Consider the following 21,941-nt stretch of genomic DNA (forward strand, 5'->3'; position numbering starts at 1 on the left):
AATTATTTTTATAAATTCAAATTTCAAATTCAAAATTCAAAATTAGAATTCAAATTAATTTTAATAATTTAACATTTAAATTAATTAGGTTACATCATGGATCAAGTTCAACTTGACCCATGATGCCACCTACTCTCTCTTGACCCAATATTTGGGCTTATCCAACTTAGGCCCATTTTCCTTATTGAGCCCAAACCACATATGCTAGAATTCAAGACAACTTAAGGTGTTTGTGTGCGACCCATCAGGCCCAACATAGCCAGTGACATAAATTGGCTTGGGTCCATTAGGCCCAATCTATCTAATGACAACATAGAGCACTAGCAATGCTTTGTTGTTGCAGAGCTAGTTGAGTTCATCGAATGATCAACCTGTTTTACCTAATTGGTTACCGTTTGAATTGTCCTTTCATCTCGATTATTCGTCCCATTGACTTAGGTCAAGGAAAACGTATCAACCCCTGCGGTCTAGAGTTAGCTTTTGCCGAAACAGTGAATCTTCATTTACGAACTCTAAAGTGCGGGCCATCTCATGACTCCTTTACTATGCATAGATTCCCGAGTCCCATAAATATCATCCTGATTTCACCAGTCTGCGAATAACCTAATCTCTCACAGAGATTGATGAATTCCTTTAGCTTGTCACACTAGCCCTAAGTCCTTAGGACATGCCCAAGAGTATACCTACGAGTCTCTATGTTTCAGGCAGACAAGGTATATGAGAATTTGGAAATAAGGAACTTAATTAGGAAATCCTAAAAAAGTGGGGTGAATGTAAGAACCCGCACCGTTAATTAAGGAATTTAATTAATTAAATATGAGAATTAGGAAATAATTTCATAATTGACCCTAATAATTATTATGAGGCTTTAATAATTATAGTAAGTGAGTAATAATGTTGAAAGTCGCTTTTCTGACGAAAAGCGCAGATACCGGTTCTGCTAGTCGGTATAAATGCGTACCGAAAAAGTATCCCGGAAAATTATAATAAGTGCATGATAATTCCTAGAATAATATATAGGACTTGTAAAACAAGTTTCAGGTTAAAATAATGAGAACTGGTGCCAGAAACTGATACTGGCTATGAAAAGCGCGTACCGAAAAGGTGCTGCGAAAAATATAAGAAAAATATAATAAATATTATAAAATTGAGTAGGTTCAGAATCCTAAGTTTGGGATTAAAATGCTAAGCGTAGCTATTTTTGCTAATACTGTGTGTTTGATATTAAGTGAGCTATATATATGACTTTTGGGCTCAAAACCCTAGGTTATTCTATTCCTACGTGACCCTTGGAGGCTGATCAGCCCTTTGGTACTGTTTCATTGCTAGTCACCTTGCACATTGTGAGCCAAATGGCTTTTTCTTCCTTGTTCTTCATTGAATCTTCTCCCAAACACTTGAGTGAGTAAGGGCTGGCCTTGGTGGTGAGTAGGGAACCTCTTTCTGAGTTTAGGTTCAGCATTTGTGGGGCTTAAGGAGCTGTGATTCTGAGTTGTGAGGGTTAAACCTTTGTTCATATCATTTGTGGTGCCAAGAAGTGATCTTTCGGCTTAAAGGACCAAGCTTGGTGTGCCACTTTCGTGTTTGAACCAAGTCAGAACCTTGGAGCTTAGTTTGGAGCTCCAAGTTACCTCATTTTCTGAGTTTTGGTGCATTGGAAGGTATACCATGATCACCCTTGTGTATTTTGATGTTTTAAGCTTGTTTAAACAATTAAAAATCGTAACTTGAACCATTTGATAAAAGGAAGGTGTTTCTGGGTTCATAACATGTTAATAAACATCTGTTTAAGGAGTTCTTGGACTCGAGATCGAGTTTGGATCATTGGAGGTCAATTTTACCTTTAAAACTCATTTTTCTGCATTCTGTCGAAGAAGTATTCGAATACTTCCTGGAAAAAGGCAGTAATCGAATACTTCGCGAGACAACAGCGACCTAGTTTAGTAAAATTGCGATATCTCGAGCTTCAGAGCTCTAAATTGAGTGAGATTTGGACCTATGTGGAGATAACACATAGGGCTACAACCCTGTAAATTTTCAGATCCATTGGATAAGTGGATTTCTCTCAGTGTATGTTTGAAATCGAGACCCTATTGTTGGAAATTCAGCTTGTTGTAGGAACTTTGTAAAAATCATAACCGAAGTTATACAACTCCGATTGAGGCATAAGATATGTCGTTGGAAAGCTTGAGATGTCTAGTTTAACATAGTAAAATCTTAGAGTATTTGGTAAAGATTTGCAATGGTATTTTTTATCTGGTAGTCGAATACTCATGGCAGGAGTATTGGAATACTTTTCTGGGAAGAAAAGTATTCGGATACCTTTGAAGAAGTATTCGAATACTGGAGAGTATTCGAATACAGTGAGGTTTGGTATTCGAATACTGAGTATTCGGATACTGGGGGAAAAAGTATTCGGATACTTGGTAGTTTCGAATACTTTAATGAAAGTAATCGAATACTTTCTGGAGAGCTGGAGTATTCGAATACTACTCGTGAAGTATTCGAATACTTCCTGCAGAAACAACATGTAATGAGTTAAAATGAGTAGGAAAGACTTAATCACTTAATGTAATCTGAGCTATGATTATTGATGAGTAATTATGGTATGGGCAGATTGTGATTGTTCTGTTTGTGGGCCTTGAGCTGTGTGGACTCTTGGTTTGGATAACTAGCTTACAAGGTAAGCTTTCGTGTCCTCAGTTTAGCCATTGTGTAGTTCCACCATACCCCATGGGGGAATGGTTATATGCATGCTGTGTTACATGCTTTGATATATTGAAATGCTTTTGAGCTGATATGTGCAATGGTTTATGATATGCATGTGGTGTTCCACCTATACGGTAAGCCTGAGTATGTGGTAGATACAAGATGGTGAGACTGGGGTGAGGTGAAAGCGATGTTCCTTGTACTATTATGTGTGGGTAATAGACGTATTCCTACATTCTCTGGCCAGTAGATTATTGTATTGACACACATGGCATGATTATCTGCTGCATTGCATTATTTTGGAAATGATATTGTTAAACTGTTTTGGAACTTATATTGCACATGTAAGTGAGCTTGGGGTGGAAGTTCCTTGAGGACCCCTTGCCTTACTGAGATTTCTTGTTTAGAGATCTCACCCCACGTTTGGGGAATGCTTATTTCAGGTTCAGGTAGTATGGGGACTGATGCCTATGGCGACAGGAGGCCAGAGCTTAGTTGATGATTATTGCTGTTATATATATGCTGGAATGACTGGATTGGATGCTGTTTATATTCTCTGTCATTTATGATTATTGAGTTGAGACTTATGTTGGGCTTTGTTGCCTTAATTGGGTGAGCATGAGAGTTGTCCATGCCACTATGTTGTTAGTACTTTTAGCTTGAGTTGTATAAATTGATAGGTGGTCCGGTATACGTGTAGTAGTTCCGTGACTAGAGACTTATATCTATGTTATTTATATCATGAGGTATTTCAGTTAGCTGTTTATTGCAATGTACATACAGGCGACGTTTTGAAAATGAATAAGTAATCAAGTTGGTAATGATTAATGACATCATAATTGAAAAGAAAAAGATATTCCGCATTTTTAATTAAGCATAGCTTAATACGATAATATGATAACATTGCCGGATATATACAGGGTGTTACAGGGTGGGATCAATGGAGAAAGGAAAGAGTGGAGGGAGAGAGGTTTTAAAATATCTTGGGTAGAAATGCCGATTTTGCCCCTTAATTCCTTCACTTATTACTTAGTCCAATTCCAACTTACACAAGCTTATTTCTTGTACTTAAAAGTTTGACACACGTATGTATCAAACTTGAATAGAATCCACTAAACACTGTATTCTTAAGTTAAATAAGGGAAACTTCATTTCCAAAGCTACCCCCCAAAACAACTTTCTATGTCTGTAATGCCAGTTCTGTTGTAGATTATTTTTCAATACTACCACGCCTATGTAAATTGTTCATGCTTGGCCATAACAGAATAATTATAACTCAGCTAAAATAGTATTAAACAAATTGGGATTTAAACATTAAAGTCCTAAAACAACATCCAAACAACAAATGAGTTCTGAGTAATATTTCAACCCAGCTCTTGAAGAATTTAGTTCATACTCATGGGGTTATGAGCTTAAAATAGTACTTGAACAAAAAACAAATTGCCAAACCGAAAATACATAGCTTTTGTCCAATATCACGTAAGCATAACCATAAAGTAGACTCTCTGTGTACAGATTCCAACCCCCAAAATTATAAGAAAACTAGAAGAAATTAGAGAAAATCCCTTAAAATAGAACCAACCGTCACCCTTTGCAACACGATTTCTTGAAGTTGAGAGAAAATGAAAGAGTTTCCATTACTGAATTGTATTGATTGTAATGAATGAGTTATACAAACTGGAAAAATACATATATATGACTCATGAACTCAATAAAGAAACTAACGAACTAACTAATCTTTAAAACAGAAAATAACTAACTCCTAATCACTCAGCTTAACCGTTTGCTGGTGTGGATGTTAATCTGTTATTGTTTCTGTCATGGTTAGTTGGTTGAACATGGTTAACAGTAGCTTGATCATTTTCAATAGATCGTAACACACCCCCCCCCCCCGGCGCAAGTTGGACGTAGCACATTAAGGAAGTGACTTGGTAAAAATGTCAGCTACCTGTGCTGCTAAAGGAACAGGAAGAAGATGTATCAAACCAGAAAGAACTTTCTCGCGGGTGACATGACAATCAAGTTCAATGTGTTTTGAATGATCATGAAATGCTGGATTTTTAGCCAGGCAAATAGCAGAGTGATTGTCACAATATACAGCAGCAGGACTTGACTAAGGAATATGGAGATCATTAAGCAAATATTGTAGCCGTTGGAGCTTACAAGATAACCCAGCAAGAGCTCTATACTCTGCCTCAGAAGAAGAACATGAAACTGTCATTTGCTTCTTGGAGCGCCAAGCAACTAAGGAAGATCCTATGAATACACATTGACCGGAGATAGAACGTCGAGTATCTGGGAAACAAGCCCAATCAGAGTTTGCAAAATCGCGAATTTGAATGGAGTTTTGAGGAGAAAAGAACAATCCCAAAGCTGGTGCACCTTTGAGATACCTCAAAACACGATGAGCTGCGTGTTGATGAGAATCCAAAGGATGAGCTACAAACTGGCTCAACTGTTGTACTGCAAAACTTATGTTCGGTCATGTTGTAGTTTAGTAAAGTAATCTTCCAATAAGTTGACAATATGAGGAGGGATCAGATAGAGGAATCCCAGTGGTACGAGAAAGCTTCAGTGAAGGCTCCAATGGAGATAGGTACGGTTTAGCAGAAAGCATACCAACATCTGCAAGAATCTATAGAGCATACTTTTGTTGGTTAATATGAATTCCATTTGTGGTGCGTGAGACTTCTAGGCCCAAAAAATAATGCAATGATCCCAGATCTTTGATGTGAAAATTTTGATGAAGGAATTTCTTAACTCGTTGAATTTCAGTATGAGAGTTACCCACAAAAACAACATCATCAACATAGACTAATAAAGCAGTAAACTCATCACCCTTTTGTAAAGTGAAGAGAGAATGATTTGCTTGTCCTAGAGTATAACCAAGAGATATCAAAGAGGATGAAAGCTTGTTATACCATTGACAGCTAGCTTGTTTAAGACCATATAGGGACTTGTTAAGACGACATACTTGATTATCTCTGGCATGTGGATATCCTTAAGGCAGGTGCATATACACCTCTTCACTTTATTCTCCATGAAGGAAAGCATTGTCTACATCAAGTTGCTCAATGATCCATCCTTTTATAGCAGCAACTGAGAGTAATACTTGAATAGAAGTTAATTTGGCAACAGAAGAGAATGTATCAAAATAATCTACTCCTTCTAATTGAGTAAAACCTTTGACAACAAGTCTTGCCTTGTATCTTTCAATATCTCCATTGGACTTGTATTTTATCTTGTAGACCCATTTGCAACCGATTGGTATTTTACCATGAGGAAGATCAACAATGTTCCAGGTGTTGTTAAGATCAAGGGCAGAAAGTTCAGCTGCCATGGATGGACACCATTTATCTGATTTTACATCTTCAGAGTAACTTTTAAGCTCAGTGTGAGTAGTAACATTGAGACATAATTGTTTAAAAGGAGATGCACAAGTATCATAAGAAATAACATTGGATAATGGGTGAAAATATGTGGTTGAAGAGTGGTACCTTAAGATGATGTAGACTGATGAGTAGTAGATAGACTGCAGCGAAAATCTTGTAGGTAATTGGGAGGGCCACGAACCCGTGATGAACGTCTGATGGGAATATCAGGTATGACGGATGTGTCAGGTACAGGTGGTATATTATGTGTATTGGGTATGAGATTATCTGGTATGATGAGGTTATTTGGTATTATGGGTGTAGTAGGGTATGTTGGAAAAATAGGATCATCTGGTATTTCAGGTGTGGTAGTAGGAATAGAAGATAAGTGTGTTGTGGGAGGAAAGTTCAAAAAAATGTCAAAAGGTGTTTGATTGGTTTGAATGGCTTGGGTTGCAAAAGGAAAGTAGTCTTCATGAAATACTACGTTTCTTGAAAGAAAGGTGTCACGGGTTGTGAGATCATATAGAAGGTAACCTTTAACTTCTTCTTTGTAGCCCAGAAATACACATTTTATGGCTCTTGCACAGAACTTGTTTCTTTGGGAAGGGAGAGTGGTAGTATAAGCAAGGCATCCAAAAGTGCGTAGATGGATAAATGATGGGGTTATTCCAAAGAGAACTTGATAAGGGTTTTGTTTCTGAGCACTGAGGAGCATGTTCGATTGATTATATGTACTGCTTGTATGACTGCATAACACCACAGTTGAGTAGGTAACTGAGATTGAAAAAGTAATGCACGTGCAACATTGGAGATATGTTGGTGTTTTCGCTCTACGGTTACGTTTTGTTCAGGTGTTTCAACACAACTGCGTTGATGGAGAATGCCCTCTGTGGAATAGAATTGGTGCATTAGAAACTCACTTCCATTATCTGTTCTTATAGCTTTAAGCTTGGTCCTGAATTGATTTTGTATAAAAGCTACAAAATTCTGTATAAGTCCACGAGTTTCTGATTTATTCTTCATAAACATAACCCAGCTGAATCGTGAAAAATCATCTACAAGAGTAAGATAATATATGTGACCATGAACAGAACTAGTAGAATATGGCCCCCATATATCTGCATGCAGTAAATCGAAAATACATTTGCTTTTGCTACCACTAGAATTGAAAGGTAACATGTGTTGCTTTGCCAAGTGGCATACATCACATAGTTCAATATGAACAAATGGAATGAAAGGAAATTGGGATGACATGTTTTGAAGTACTTGTTTTGATAGATGTCCTAATCGTCGATGCCAAAGTAAGCATCGATCAGCTAATGAGGCTTTATTACTGGTTTTTGAATTAACAGATGAAACTGAAGAGGTAAAAAGAGGTGACTGAGTTCCATAGGTTCGAGAGATTATCACATATAGTCCATCACGATACTCAGCAGAACCAATTCATCTTCTGGAAGTTGGAGTTGGAATCTTTCTGCTGGATAATATATGAAGAAGCAGAAAAAATTTGAGAGTATGGTTGTAAACTCAATAATTTGCTAACAGAAATCAAGTTGATTTTAAATTCTGGAACATAAAGGACAATATGTAAAGTGAGGGTTGAAGAAATATGGATTGTTCCAGAAAAATTAGCAGTAACAATGGATCCATTAGGAAGATTAATATGCAGTGGTTTAATTCTATGAAAAGAAGAAAACTGAGATATTTGAGAAGTTATATGGTCGGTTGCACCTGTGTCAATTACTCAATCAACTTGAATTAGGTTACCTGGATTACCATTGTCGATTTGAATTGCATTTGCAACATGATTGAGATCTTTCTTCTCATCAACAGATATTTTCTATAACAGAGAGAGAATTTGCTGATATTGGTCATGAATCACATTCAGAGATGGATCTTGATTTCAAGTTCTTCATTCTTCATCAGTGACAACATTGTTTATGTTGTGTATGGAGTCTTTCTGTAACCTGGTGGGAATCGATGAAGCATATAGCATGTTTCTATAGTATGATTCGTTCTATTACAATGAGTGCACAATTTTGCACCATAATTTCTTCCACGACCTCTAGTTCATCTTCCACCAGTATTGAAACCTCCTCGACGATTATTGTTAGCATTGTATTGATCTCCAACTACAGCAAGTGCTTGAGAAGAATTGAGATTCATGCGATCTTCGGAATGAAGTTGTCTTTCTTGGTGTGTCACTAATGAAAAAGGTTTTGTGACATTTGGTAAATGTTCAAGTAACATAATATGTGAACGCACCTGAGCGAATTGCTCGTTTAGACCTTTCAGGAACCTGATGGTGTAGTCTTGATCACGATATTCACGCATCCTTGCCGTTGCACCACAATTACAAGGAACAACAGGCGTTGGAAGAGGCTTTAGGCTATCTAGTTCATCCCACATGATTTTCAGTTGAGTAAAATACTCACTGGTAGATTTATCTCCTTGATGCAGCTTATACATTTCCTCTTGCAAATCAGATATGCGAAAAACATCTGATTGCGAAAAATGATTTTGAAGATGGATTCTTACTTGGATGTAAGAAAAGAGAGTGAGATGGATTGGATAGAAAATTAGGGAGTTGTGCTTGATTTGCTATGAAAAGAAATCAAAGGAAGAACGAAAAATTCTGAGGCAGATATCAGAGCTATAGCTCTGATACCGTCTTGAAGTTGAGAGAAAATGAAAGAGTTTCCATTACTGAATTGTATTGATTGTAATGAATGAGTTATACAAACTGGAAAAATACATATATATAACTCATGAACTCAATAAAGAAACTAACTAACTAACTAACTAATCTTGAACATAGAAAACAACTAACTCATAACCACTCAGCTTAACCGTTTGCTGATGTGGATGTTAATTTGTTATTGTTTCTGTCATGGTTAGTTGGTTGAACATGGTTAACAGTAGCTTGATCATTTTCAATAGATCGTAACATAATTTTCCTTCCTTGTTCACGCTTACAACTCTCCTCTCTTGTCTGGACCACCAATTCTTCACACGCGCACACAGTTCCTCAGCTTCCTCGACCTTCCACCTTCACTTGCAATGATTAAGGACTCTCTCTATTTTCAAAAAAAAAAAGGACTCTCTTTCTTTGTTTGGACGTTGGCGAGGTGAGAAACTGCTTGAGGGGCAGCGATTTATCAAATTATACTCTCTTAAATTTTTATATTACAAAACTAACTTTATTTTATAATAATAAGAAATCATAAAATTAAACCTAAAACTTTTGTTATAATAATTAACTCCCTATTAATTAATAAAAATATGTTATTCTACCTACTCTTATTTTGCCTATCTTTGTCTACCTTTCTCAACATCGTTAAAAATCTCATCCAACAGTGGAGATTTGCGAAATAAAATAAACTATTTTTTTCTTTCTTTCTCCTTACTACCTCCCAACTCTTTCTCTCTCCTCCCCCTTCTCTCTATGGACAAAGACAGAGACAACTCATTATATCGTAAAATTGTATTCAACGTTTCTCTTTTAAATAATAACATATGAAGATGCAACTCATTGAAAATTGTAAAATTGTAGCAATTGAATCAGCCAAACAAAAAAATCAATTAATGAATTTGTGCCCGCAACTCATTATATTGTAGATAAATCAATCAACATTCTGCCTCTTTATTTATCTGCTTTACATTTTGTAAGTTGCAAAATTGTCTTATCCAATGATCAATAAGTCAGTGGTCAGTTTGTGATAATGTAATTGGTTGTTACAAATCATTTGTCTCTATCTTCAAGCAATAGAGAGAAAGGGAAGGACAGAGAAAGGGAGGCAGTGAGGAGGGAAAAAAAAGGTAAAAGGGTTTATATTATCTTGTAAATCTCTACCATTTGATGAGATTATAATTTAACGATATTGAGAAGGATAGACAAAGGTAGACAAAGTAAAAGTAGACAGAATAATATACTCCTGATTAATAATAGATAAGTTTCTTTTTCTTAAGAACTTGGCAGAATTAAATCAATCAAAGTTATGAAATAAAGTAGACTGCAACTCTTTAGAAGTCAGTTAATGAATTGTACTTTACTTTTCTTCCTTGTACATATCCTAGGCTTCAGAAACGTCATTACCTTCTGACTGTGTGTATATAGAGGAATAATGTTACATTTACTTTAAATGAATAAGAGTAATTTGTTATCAACATTATTTACTTTGACCAATCATAAAACATTAATGCTGGCAAACATGCACAAACATAAAGTCCTCGTTGAGGAAAGACATTACGAAATTAAATGTCAGATCCATACATCACATATATCTATACAAAAATGATGCTATAGAGAGAAAGAGAGATATATGATTCAACAATGAAATTGGGTAGCTATTTACGTTCTAGATCTTTTAGTTGCTTTTTTAAGAGAGCATGCTCATACCGCATCCTTTCAAGCCTAGTCTCAACCATGTACATCTCATCTTTAAGGTGATGAATTCTTTTCTCCAGCCATGCTATGTCTGAAAAACTTCTACTTACTCCATTTTCCATCTTATTCGTAAAGTCTACGGGAGTGTTTACATGTATGTGTTGCGGTCTGGCCAATAGCACAAGTATGCTAAACTGCTGCAATGGAATAAAGGGTTAGTTAGCAATACTTGAATGTAAGTAGTTGATTTGCAAGTTGCAATCATAATTGAATAAAATCATTATACCTGAAGTTCAAAACATTACTAATATTGCATTTCAAGACAAACACAGAACCGAGCATTAAAGCCAAACAAAATGTTTCACGCTGGAAGAGGGAAAACTAGGGAACTATTGTGAGGGGGGACGATTCTCTTCAATCATTTTTACTGAACTACTGAAATACCAATTTTAGATTCTTGAATTTTGCTTTTATTATGTTACAAACATTGTGCTGGAAAAAAATGTTTGTTCAAAGACGTAAGGAAAACAAATATGAACAGTCACGCAGAAATCCCTGAAAGCTAAATTTAGTAACTTGATGCTAGTAATTGCAACAGATTTTTATAAACAATTTAATTTTGATACCAAACACACAAGAACTGACTAGTCTGATGTTCTTAGCAGAATTCATGACAAATCCAAAAAGGAAAAAAAAAAGCCATAAATATAAACTTCTGGTTTAATGTACACACCTGCATGAAGAAAATCAGAGCGAAAATGGCAACAAGGAGCAGGGAAAGATTGCTCTGACTTTTAATAGATGACCTGAACTTTGTCAAAAACTCTTTGAACAAAGATGGAACAGACGACATGTCAATGAAATTTCCTTGCAAGTGAGTGCCAACATGGTGGATAGCATCAACCGCATTGGGTGTAGCTTGTATCCTTGTAGGGTTACTTTGCTCCTGTGATACTTCTGAAGATTCTCCAGTCTTCGCTTCTCTATCTATATTCATTAAATAGGACATTTCACTAGAAATTAATGTTATATGGAACGCAAAGGAACTTCAAAATTTAAGAAAATATATAGAAATTGCAGAAGCCAAACCTTGTTTTTCAAGACTCTTCTGCTTCGACAACTCATGAGCCTGAAAGAAATATTGATACATTCTTAAATGGACATTTAATATAACTTGGATCAGCAACAAAACTAAAAGATGTATAATCCAAACGCGCACACAAAAGATTACCATTTTCAGCCACGTCGTATAAGCCTCTCGACATTCGTCAATTGTTGACTGCACTATTTTGCCTGTGATTGTTCACCCACTTGGATCAAAGAAAGTTCACGTTCATGACAATGACAAGAAAAGAATACACATCCAAATGCAACTCAAACTGTGTATATGTGAGAGAGAGAGGGAGAGGGAGAGAGAGAGAGAGAGAGAGAGAGAGAGAGAGAGAATTTGTATAGAACAACCTCTTCAGATTCAGTTATGCTAAAGTCTCCTATTAGGAATAGATTAGATGATCAAAATAACAAATTTAAGAAAAATTCAGAAATGTTATTACCAATATTTAAAATCTCGAATTAAATTATAGAAGTGAGAATTTCAAGTGCAAACCTGAGATTTATCATGAGGTATTTACTCAAGATGGAATTAGCTTCGTTAAGAATATAGGGAAGTTTTATGGATTATGGATTGCTAAAAGCAAGGGTGATTAATTGGGGATTGATTCTGGGTGTTTGATTGTTGTAAATCAGGGATCAGGCTAGGCACCGAGACCGTGTGGAAAACAGCCTCACTGCCTCTTATGGCATGAGGCAAAGCGGTTTTGAATATGGGGACCAATGCAGCTAACGTATCCACATCATGAAATTTAAGCCAACTTAATTATTTACCTCACTTAAAATGATTGGTAGCCAATGGGTACTATTAGAGAAATATAAAACTATTAACGTAGTCTTCACCTAAAAGCTCAAACTTTTAGATGAGATGGTTGCATAACATGCTATCAGAGTCTCTTTGACCAAGTGGTCATCAATTCTATCATCGCCGCTCTCATTCTATTAATAAATAATTAACAATTGAGAAGTTTCTTAGCATAGGTATGTGGACTTGTACATTATTCACCCTTCAAACTCCATTGGCTCTTGCATGAAGAGACGTATTAGAGAAACATAAAATCATTAATGTGGCCTTCACCGAAGAGTGAAACAATTGAAGTCGATCGTGAGTCTTGAGGACTTTACCATCTTGTTATGCCTAATTCCCAAGTGGCATGTACCATGTCACTCCTAATTTTATTCACAGTTGTCTTTGACATCCCTGTCTTTTCAAACCCCAAAAGGTGGTTCTTCCCCTATCTAGTTTTATTGAAATATGTGTTTCTGTATATTGATTTTGTTGAGAAATATAGTCCCACATTGGTTGTATACAACCAATGTGGGACTATATTTCTCAACAGATTTGAATAGATTACACAAGGAGTATTTATACAAGAAAGAATACCTAAGAATGACTCAGCAATGACTAATCAATCCTAATCAAATCAATCTTAATCAATCCTAATTTATAGGAAATAAAAATGGAAATATTTGAATTTTGATTTCCTACACTCCCCCTCAAGTTGGGAGGTAAATGTTGATCATTCCCAACTTGCTAATCAAGTCTTCAAATGCTGGACGGTGTAAGCCCTTGGTAAGGATATCTACAGTCTGCTCTTTGGTAGGAACATACATCATACGCACTTCCATCATCTAACTTTTCTTTGATGAAGTGACGATCAACTTCCACATGCTTTATTCGATCATGATGCACAGGATTTTGAGCAATGCTGACAGCTGCCTTGTTGTCACAATATAGTTTTATTGGTAGGGAATATGAAATCTTCAACTCTTGAAGAAGTCTTCTCAACCAGATTCCTTCACAAACTCCATGAGCTAAAGCTCGAAATTCTGCTTCAGCACTACTTCTTGCAACCACTGTTTATTTTTTACTTCTCCAAGTAACAAGATTTCCCCACACATAGGTGCAATAGCCTGAGGTAGATCTCATGTCTACTGATGAGCCTGCCCAATTTGCATCAGTGTAGATTTCAATCGTCCTTTTATACCCTTTTTTAAAGAATAATCCTGTTCCTAGAGTGTTCTAGAGGTATCTAAGCACCCTATAGACTGCATTAAGATGCTTCTCCTTGGGTGAGTGCATGAATTGACTAATTATACTCACCGCAAAGGCAATGTCAGGACACATGTGAGATAAGTAAATTAATTTACCAACTAATCTCTGATATTGTTCTTTATCCACCCCATTCCCATCTTCAATACCTAACTTGGTATTAGGTTCCACGGGTGTCTGAGCAAGCTTACACCCTAACATTCCTGTTTCCAACAAAAGATCTAGAACATATTTCTTTTGTGTGAGAGTGATGCCTATTTTGCTTCTAGCAACTTCCATACCAAGGAAATATTTGAGAGAGCCAAGATCCTTTAGTTCAAATTGAGCTGCTAGATATTTCTTCAAGGAGTTCAATTCCTCAATATCATCACCTGTAAGAACTATATCATCTACATACATAATAAGAATAGCAATTTTACCATCCTTAGAGTGTTTGTGGAAGAGAGTATGATCAGTTTGTGCTTGAATGAAGCCTCTTCTTTTGACAGCTTGTGTGAATTTGTCGAACCATTCTCTAGGAGACTGTTTCAACCCATATAGAGACTTTTTTAGTTTACACACTGATCCATTTCCCTTTTTAAAACCAGGTGGAGGATCCATATAGACTTCTTCATGTAAGTCACCATTTAGGAATGTATTCTTCACATCTAACTGTTCCAGAGGCCAATCTAGGTTGGCAGCAAGTGATAAGAGAACTCGGATGGTTTTGACTTTAGCAACTGGAGCAAAAGTCTCATGATAATCTATCCCATGAGTCTGCGTGAATCCCTTTGCAACCAATCTTGCCTTGTATCTGTTGATGCTATTATCTGCATTGAATTTTATTTGTAAACACCCATTTGCATCCTACTGCCTGCTTTCCCTTTGGTAGGGTCACTATCTCCCAAGTTCCATTTCTTTCTAAAGCATTCATTTCTTCAAAGACAACATCCCTCCATTTTTTATCATCAAGAGCCTCATGTATATTTCTTGGTATCTTTGTACTATCCAACATAGTATTGAAAGCACGGAACCCTGGAGACAACTTTTCATATGAAATATGATTGGAAATAGGATGAGTAGTACAAGATCGAGTACCTTTTCTGAGAGCAATAGGCAAGTGTAGATCATTTTTATCATGGCACTCGAGTGTTGGGGTGCTAGAACTAGAACATGGTTCAGAATCCTGTTAATGTAGAGGCTCTTGGTTATTCACACTTTGAGGAGGCTTTCGCCTGCTATAAACTTGTCCCCACTTTGAGGAGGCTCCTGATGGTGAGGATTCTGTAGCTCCTCCTGTTTCCAATTGTAGAGGTAATACTGTGGCCTCAGTAGGTTCCCATGACTGATCTTCATCTGCTCCTATAGACTCCCCCTGAAGAGAAGTCAAGGGAAAGAAAGGTTGAGTCTCAGAAAAGGTGACATCCATAGAGACGAAGACCTTACGAAGAGAGGGTGAATAACACTTATAGCCACGTTTAGTAGGAGAATAACCAATAAAGACACACCTGAGAGACTTAGGATCAAGCTTAGACCGTTGATGAGAGGGAATATAGACAAATACAACGCAACCAAATAACTTGAGAGGTAGGGAGGAGACGCCTCAGAAGGAAGGGAAGGTGCGGAAAAGACTAGAAAGAGGAGACTGAAATTTGAAAATGCGAGATGGCATTCAATTGATCAGATACGAGGCAGTGAGAACGGCTTTTCCCCAAAGATATTTAGGAACACTCATGATGAACATAAGAGCCCGAGCAACTTCAAGGAGATGTCGGTTTTTTCTTTCCGCAACTCTGTTTTGTTGGGGTGTGTCAGGACACTTTGGTGAAGGATGCCATGTTGGGAAAGATATTCTCCAAGAATAGAGTTAAAATACTCTTTGCCATTATCTGTACGAAGAATTCGTATAGCAACTTGGAATTGGGTTTGAACCATGGCATGAAACTTTTTAAAAATGGATGCAGCATCGGACTTGTCCTTTAGAAGGTATACCCAACAAACTCGGGAATGGTCATCAATGAAGGTAATGAACCATCGAGCACCTGAAATATTCTTTACACGAGCTGGACCCTATATGTCACTATGAATTAAGGAAAATGGGGAAGAGTCATGGTGAGCTTTAGAAGGATAATGAACACGAGTATGCTTGGCAAGTTGACAAATATCACAAGAAAACAAACTAGAACTTTTATTAATAAATAAGTTTGGTAACAACTTCTGAAGATAGATAAAGTTGGGATGGCCTAGCCTACGGTGCCACAGCATAACATCATTACATGAATAAAAAGGAAACATAGAGTCTTTTTCTATGAAAACAACTTCATGAGTCACATCCTCCTCAAAGTAGTAAAGTCCGCCATCCTCTCTAGCACTGTCAATCATCCTCTCCGAGTCCTGTTCCTGAAAAACACAACCATGTGGAAAGAATTTAGCAAAGCAATGCAACTCAGAAGTCAGCTTGCTTATGGAAATAAGATTACAAGCCAGAGAAGGAACATAAAGAACTGATGTTAAATTAATCAGCTCAGAAAGTTTAAAGGTTCCGAGTCCTGCAATCTGGGAAAAACTGCCATCGACGATCTTGACTCGAGAAGGTTCAGAGTATGGAGTGTATGAACAAAACAAGCTCGGATTACCTATCATATGATCAAAGGCTCCAGAATCAAAGATCCAATGATTTTCACTATCAACATGGAAAGCTGTACCTTGCTCGACCACATTACGAGTGGCCTTAGGAGGTTGAGTCAGAAGTCTCTGAAGTTGTTCAAACTGAGTCTTGCTAAGAAAGACACCATCAGAGTCAGAGGATGCACGAGGCTCATTAACCTTGTCATCAGTACAGACCTGATATGCACAACCTTTATTCTGTCCTTTTGGCTTCCAATTTGCAGGTTTCCCAACATTTCTCACGGGTATGACCAATTTTATTGCAGTGGGTGCACCATGGACGACCATCCCATTTTGATTCTTCAGAGGAACGGTCAATGGTACGGTTGGTAGCTAATGCAGACATATCATCAGACTTATCAATTGACTCTTTTTTTCCCAGCATAACTCTTCGTCTACTAGCTTCTCTCCGAACTTCAGCAAAGGCATCAGCAAGTGAGGGTAACGGTTGCTACCCCAATATTCGACCACGAACCTCATCAAGATCTCGGTTGAGGCCAGCAAAGAAATCATAAAGTCGTTCCTTCTCCAAGTGTTTTTTAAACTAGGTATTAGCTTCCAATCCCTTAAGATCGGATGCATAATGAAGATCCAATTCCTGCCATAAATTTGTTAGTGCAGTAAAATATTCAGTAATAGTCATACCCCTTTGACGATAGTCTCTCAACTTATTTCTTAGTTCAAAGACTTGAGAGGTATTCTCCATATCTGAATAATTTTGTTGAACAGTATCCCAAATCTCCTTGGCAGTATCGAAGAACAAATAGGTTTGGCCAATCTATGGTTCCATGGAATTAGTTAGCCAAGCCATTACCAAGGAATTATTAATCTCCCAATTTTCATAATCAGGAGCAACCTCAGCATGTTTCTTAATTTTTTTCTCGAGATAACCCATCTTACCCTTTGCCCGGATGACCAACTTAACCGATTAAAACCATTGCAGAAAATTCTTAGCGTTCCAACCGGTGACTAGTGATCTGCATACCTAAGTTGTCTCCAGAGGACTGAAAATTTGGGGCAGATGAGGAAGCAGAAGAACGATCTGAGGAAGCCATGAATAGAAAGAGAAGGTTTGACCGTGGACCCAAAAATCAAGTTGCTCCGATTTTAGATCTGACCACTGGAATAGGTAGAGAAGAGGCCGACGAGATGATCTGGGCAGGTCGCGCTGGAAAAAAATTCTGGGAAGACAGCGCGTGGGCTACAAGCGCCGGAGAGTGGCTGCGCGTGGAGAGTCTGACGGCGACGGGTCCGGTGGCGTTCAACTCGTCGGAGCCTTCTAAGTTGAATGGTGACTCCACCTTCTCGATTGGAGGTCCGTAGGTATGGTTTCTAGGATTTAGAAGAGGTTGATTTGTGTTTGGATGATTTTTCGGATGATTTTTGAATTGGTTTCAGCCTTGAGGGTGGCTGATTTAGGGTAGGAACGAACCCGCTCTTGATACCATATTGAAATATGTGTTCATGTATATTAATTTGAATAAATTACACAAGGAGTATTTATACAAGAAAGAATAGCTAAGAATGACTCAGCGATGACTAATCAATCCCAATCACAATCAATCCTAATTAATAGGAAATAAAAACGAAAAATATTTTGAATTCTGATTTCTTACAAGTTTAAATTTAGTTTGAGAGTCTTGTCAATAGATTGTGAGTCGTGTCAGCAGAGGAAACATTCACACTTTTCTTTTTCTTCTTGTGTTAATAAATAGGTTTATGCTCCCTTTTCTCTTCTCTATTCAGATATAACGAGTTAAGACAATTCTAGTTTAGGGTTTACATATTTTGTGACATTTATTGATAATTATTCTCGTTGCACTTGGGTCCTTTCAATGAAAAATCATTATAAGTTATTTTGAAATTCATACACATTTAGAGCCACCATCCATATTTTGTGTAGTAACAGTACACGAGAATACTTGTATTATGACTTGCAAGAATTCATAACTCAATAGGATGTCTTCCTCGTACAAGATGGAGTGGCTAGATACAAGAATCGACATTTAATTGAAACAACCAATACCTTACTCTTACTCAAGAATATGAATGTTCCTTTTCATTTATTGGGGGATGCGGTTCTTACATCATGTTATCTAATAAAGTGCCCATCCTCCTCCGTGTTAGATGACAAAATTCCTCACTTAACACATTCTTAACCAATGTATTACTCACACTTGAATTTCCAACATTCTTAACACATTAACATGCTCCCCCTCAAGCGGAAGGCTATATCAACTAAGAGCCAAGTCTTGTCTAATGCTCCACAATATGGGTTGATATTGAACAAGAGCACTAATTAGCATCTCTAAATGCTCGGCCAATAGAACCATCGGCTTGAAAACAACTTGTTAGGCAATCAGAAAGAGTCCAAAAGTAGGGTAGACCGCCATTAATAAGCTAAGTGACAAACCACAATAGTAGACTTGACACCACATCATGACTCAAACTGTAAAGAACCAATTCAATCCAAAAGCTTAAGTTGTTGGGTGAGACTACATTAATGGTTTTATATATCTCAACACGCCCCCTCACACGAGAGCCCACTAGGCTTGAAGGGTGGACAATGCACGGGCCCACCTACCTGTACGAAGAAAGAAATTCCACTAGAAAGAAAGTGGGAGGCGGTAAGGATCGAACCTGGTACACCGAGGTTCTGATACCATGTAAAGAACTAATTCAACCCAAAAGCTTAAGCTCTTGGGTGAGGCTACATTAATAGTTTTATATATCTCAACACAAACCTTAAACACAATAAGTATATCGGTCTTACTTTAAGTTGAGAGAAAATCAGATAGGATGAAATTGTGTGTAATAGTCCACACATAGATCTATATATTAGTGTTGGTATTAATTACATTGACTCTATCCCAGATATATAAGAACATAATCCTGATTTTGTTTCGAACTAATTCTACAATAAATAAACGATGTCACCTAAGACATTCTAACACCTAGAACATACTAGACCAGATCTAACATATGCAATTAGTTGACGAGGGTATTTTGTCCTCTATCTCTTCTGTAAATCTTCTCTCGAACAAAATTTTCTATTGCTTAAAATTCCTGAACCATACAACATCATAAATCAATAGTAAGGGGGAAAAAAAGCACTATAATTTGTATTTATATGCTTGCTTAAAACATCATATCATACTTCTTGATTTCTAGAAAATGTTCCACAGATAAGGTCTTTAACATATACAGGAGTTCATGGCATAAATTGAAGACAATAAGCAGCTACACATAACACAACCAACACAGACAATAAAAAATGCAGGTAAAGCATAAAACTAAGTGATTTAGCATGATACAAAAGTCATCAAGTTATGAATCAAACATGTAAAATTAGTAGAAATGATAATATTTAAGATAAAAACCAAGGGAATATTCTTTCAGGATACATTATAAAAAACCACACCTTGCCAAATAGTTTTCTTCGAAAATGCTACATTCACATATATCCGCAAAATGCAGCAATCTTTTGATTCATCCTTGTCTCTCTCTACATTCCACAGTCCCTGGTAAATAACGATGAAACTATGCATAAGTAGAAACTGACAATTCATAGGGAAAAGATAGTTATTAAGTAGAAACTCAAGCATTGGGCTGCAATTAAGCCTGCAGTACTGGTATAGTCCCCAGCTGCCACCTTATGATTCTAAACAAAGTAATTCAACCGATGGCCTGAAGCTGAAATTTAATTTGGCAAAAGCTTTGTTTGGTTGAGATTACCACAGAGCATCAAACTCTTTCTTCTTTACTCTTTAGCTGAATTGCAAATGTTAAACAAACATGATTTCCTATCAGTGGGTGGTCATGCAACACTTATACAGGCTTGCTTATCAAGTATCTCTACTTATCTCTTAATAAATCACAGTTGTGGTACCCCCCAAAGGATAGAAAAGAATGTGGGATTTTCTTTAGTCAAGAGTAACTTAAAGAGAGAGAGGAGGGGGGGAGGCTATCTATCATTAGCCTCTTCAGTAAATTATTTGGTATATTAGATGAAGATGACATAATCTTGCCCACAACAGTTTGGACATGTGAGAAGAAGACCAATGGAGACCCTACTAAGAAGAGTTGATCATATGGAGGATAGCCTAGTAAACAGAAGTAGATCAACACCAAGGTAAAATCTAAGAGAAACCATTACTAAAGACTTCAGTCTAAACAGCCATTTCAAATATTTGGTTTTTGACGGAGCATAATGGCTTTTGTTGTTGTATTTGAAGATCCTTCAGTGCACTCCATGAATTTGAACCGGTTTCTATTTGATGAAGCAAAGCCTCTGGCTATCTATGCTATTCTGTAGAGCATTTGATTATAAAGGAATGCTTGTAATAGATTACTTCCATATATGTAAATATTCTTTTTCTATTTAGTTTTTGGATTAGCTCTGGGCTTCTCACGTAAGCCCATTAGGGTGTCTATATATTGTAACTCTTTGTATTAACTTAATACACAGCATATTATTTTACATTCAAGTTGGTATCAGAGTCTCGATGTACCGAGTTCGATCCTCACCGCCCCCCACTTTCTTTCTAGTGGAATTTCTTTCTTCGCACAGGTAGGTGGGCCTGTGCATCGTCCACCCTTCAAGCCCAGTGGGCTCTCGTGTGAGGGGGAGTGTTGAGATATATAAAACCATTAATGTAGCCTCACCCAATAGCTTAAGCTTTTGGGTTGAATTTGTTCTTTACAGAATGTAAACTATTTTAAATTATCAGAGACATTTCTTACAAAAAGGCAGGATTGGGTGTGTAAAGAATCAATTCAACCCAAAAACTTAAGCTGTTGGGTGAAGGCCTATTTAATGGTTTATATTATTCTCTAACACGCGCCCTCACAAGAGAGCCCATTGAGCTTAAAAAGTGGACAATGCATCAAACTCAGCCTACCTGTGCTAAGAAATTCCACAAGAGAAAGTGGGGGGCAATGAGGATTGAACCCGTGACACCAAGGCTCTGATACCATGTAAAGAACCAATTCAACCGAAAAGCTTAAGCTGATGGGTGAGAGCCTTTTTAATTATTCTCTAACAGGGTGAAAGTGTTGGGCCTTTGTCCTTAATTTCTAATGACAATAACTCCTACTCTTTTAAGTCATAGCAAAAACAAAAGATTAGGTATCATGGAAAATTGACAATATTGCCTACCATTTTTTTCATTTTTTTTTTTTTCATTTACTAATATTATTTTTTATTTTTCTTATTCTTCTTTTTACTTATTGCTTGTTACTTAGGTTCACCGCTGCTGACCCCAACTAGTTTGGGATAAGGGTTTAATTGATATGTGTCTCCAAGTAAAAGATTAAGATTTTGCTATAATTTGTTCATGACATGGTATCAAAGTCTCTAGAACTAAATGGTCTAGAGTTTCTTTACCGCCTACATTCTTTTAATAAGAAGATGAATTTCAACATAACATTAGATGAACATGTGCATTGTTCACATTTTAATCCCAAAAGACTCTTGCGAGAGGTGTTTTAGATATGTAATATAAATCACTCATTTGTCTTAACCGGACAGCAGTTTTTGAGATAATTGGTTCATGACAAAGAACCTTGTTTTGTTGATGGCATTGTTTACTCCTCCTCCTTTTTCTTTCTCTTTTTGTCTTTTTTTTGTGCATACTCCTTTTTTTCTTGTTGTTCTCCTGTT

General features: G+C 36.9%; 2 protein-coding genes across 5 annotated transcripts in view; both read right to left on the reverse strand.

Moving 5' to 3' along the window:
* Nucleotides 1-4,624: 4,624 nt before the first annotated feature.
* On the reverse strand, nucleotides 4,625-5,658 carry LOC133291993 (secreted RxLR effector protein 161-like). The gene is made up of 4 exons (XM_061490354.1): nucleotides 5,631-5,658; nucleotides 5,497-5,583; nucleotides 4,873-5,172; nucleotides 4,625-4,761 (listed from the first exon to the last, which is right to left on the reverse strand). The coding sequence occupies exons 1-4, from the start codon at nucleotides 5,656-5,658 to the stop codon at nucleotides 4,625-4,627; spliced, it is 552 nt and encodes a 183-aa protein (XP_061346338.1).
* Nucleotides 5,659-10,269: 4,611 nt separating this feature from the next.
* The window catches only part of LOC133291990 (protein VASCULAR ASSOCIATED DEATH 1, chloroplastic), a 32,285-nt gene continuing 20,613 nt past the window's right edge, over nucleotides 10,270-21,941 (reverse strand). For 2 of the 4 annotated variants that reach the window (XM_061490350.1, XM_061490349.1), the window contains exons 14-18: nucleotides 19,701-19,800; nucleotides 11,702-11,763; nucleotides 11,560-11,599; nucleotides 11,204-11,457; nucleotides 10,270-10,667 (exon numbers count right to left, since the gene is read on the reverse strand). In XM_061490350.1, coding sequence (XP_061346334.1) covers nucleotides 10,431-10,667; nucleotides 11,204-11,457; nucleotides 11,560-11,599; nucleotides 11,702-11,763; nucleotides 19,701-19,800 — 693 coding nt within the window. In that variant the 3' untranslated portion in view covers nucleotides 10,270-10,430. Of the gene's footprint in view, nucleotides 10,668-11,203; nucleotides 11,465-11,542; nucleotides 11,600-11,701; nucleotides 11,764-19,700; nucleotides 19,801-21,941 lie in introns of all 4 variants that reach the window. The other 2 variants (XM_061490352.1, XM_061490351.1) reach the window with 2 other exon arrangements.

The sequence above is a fragment of the Gastrolobium bilobum genome, unplaced genomic scaffold (genome assembly GCF_033153095.1).
Source record: "Gastrolobium bilobum isolate Gb01-03AN ecotype WA unplaced genomic scaffold, APGP_CSIRO_Gbil_v1 utg60832, whole genome shotgun sequence".
Taxonomy (NCBI): domain Eukaryota; kingdom Viridiplantae; phylum Streptophyta; class Magnoliopsida; order Fabales; family Fabaceae; genus Gastrolobium; species Gastrolobium bilobum.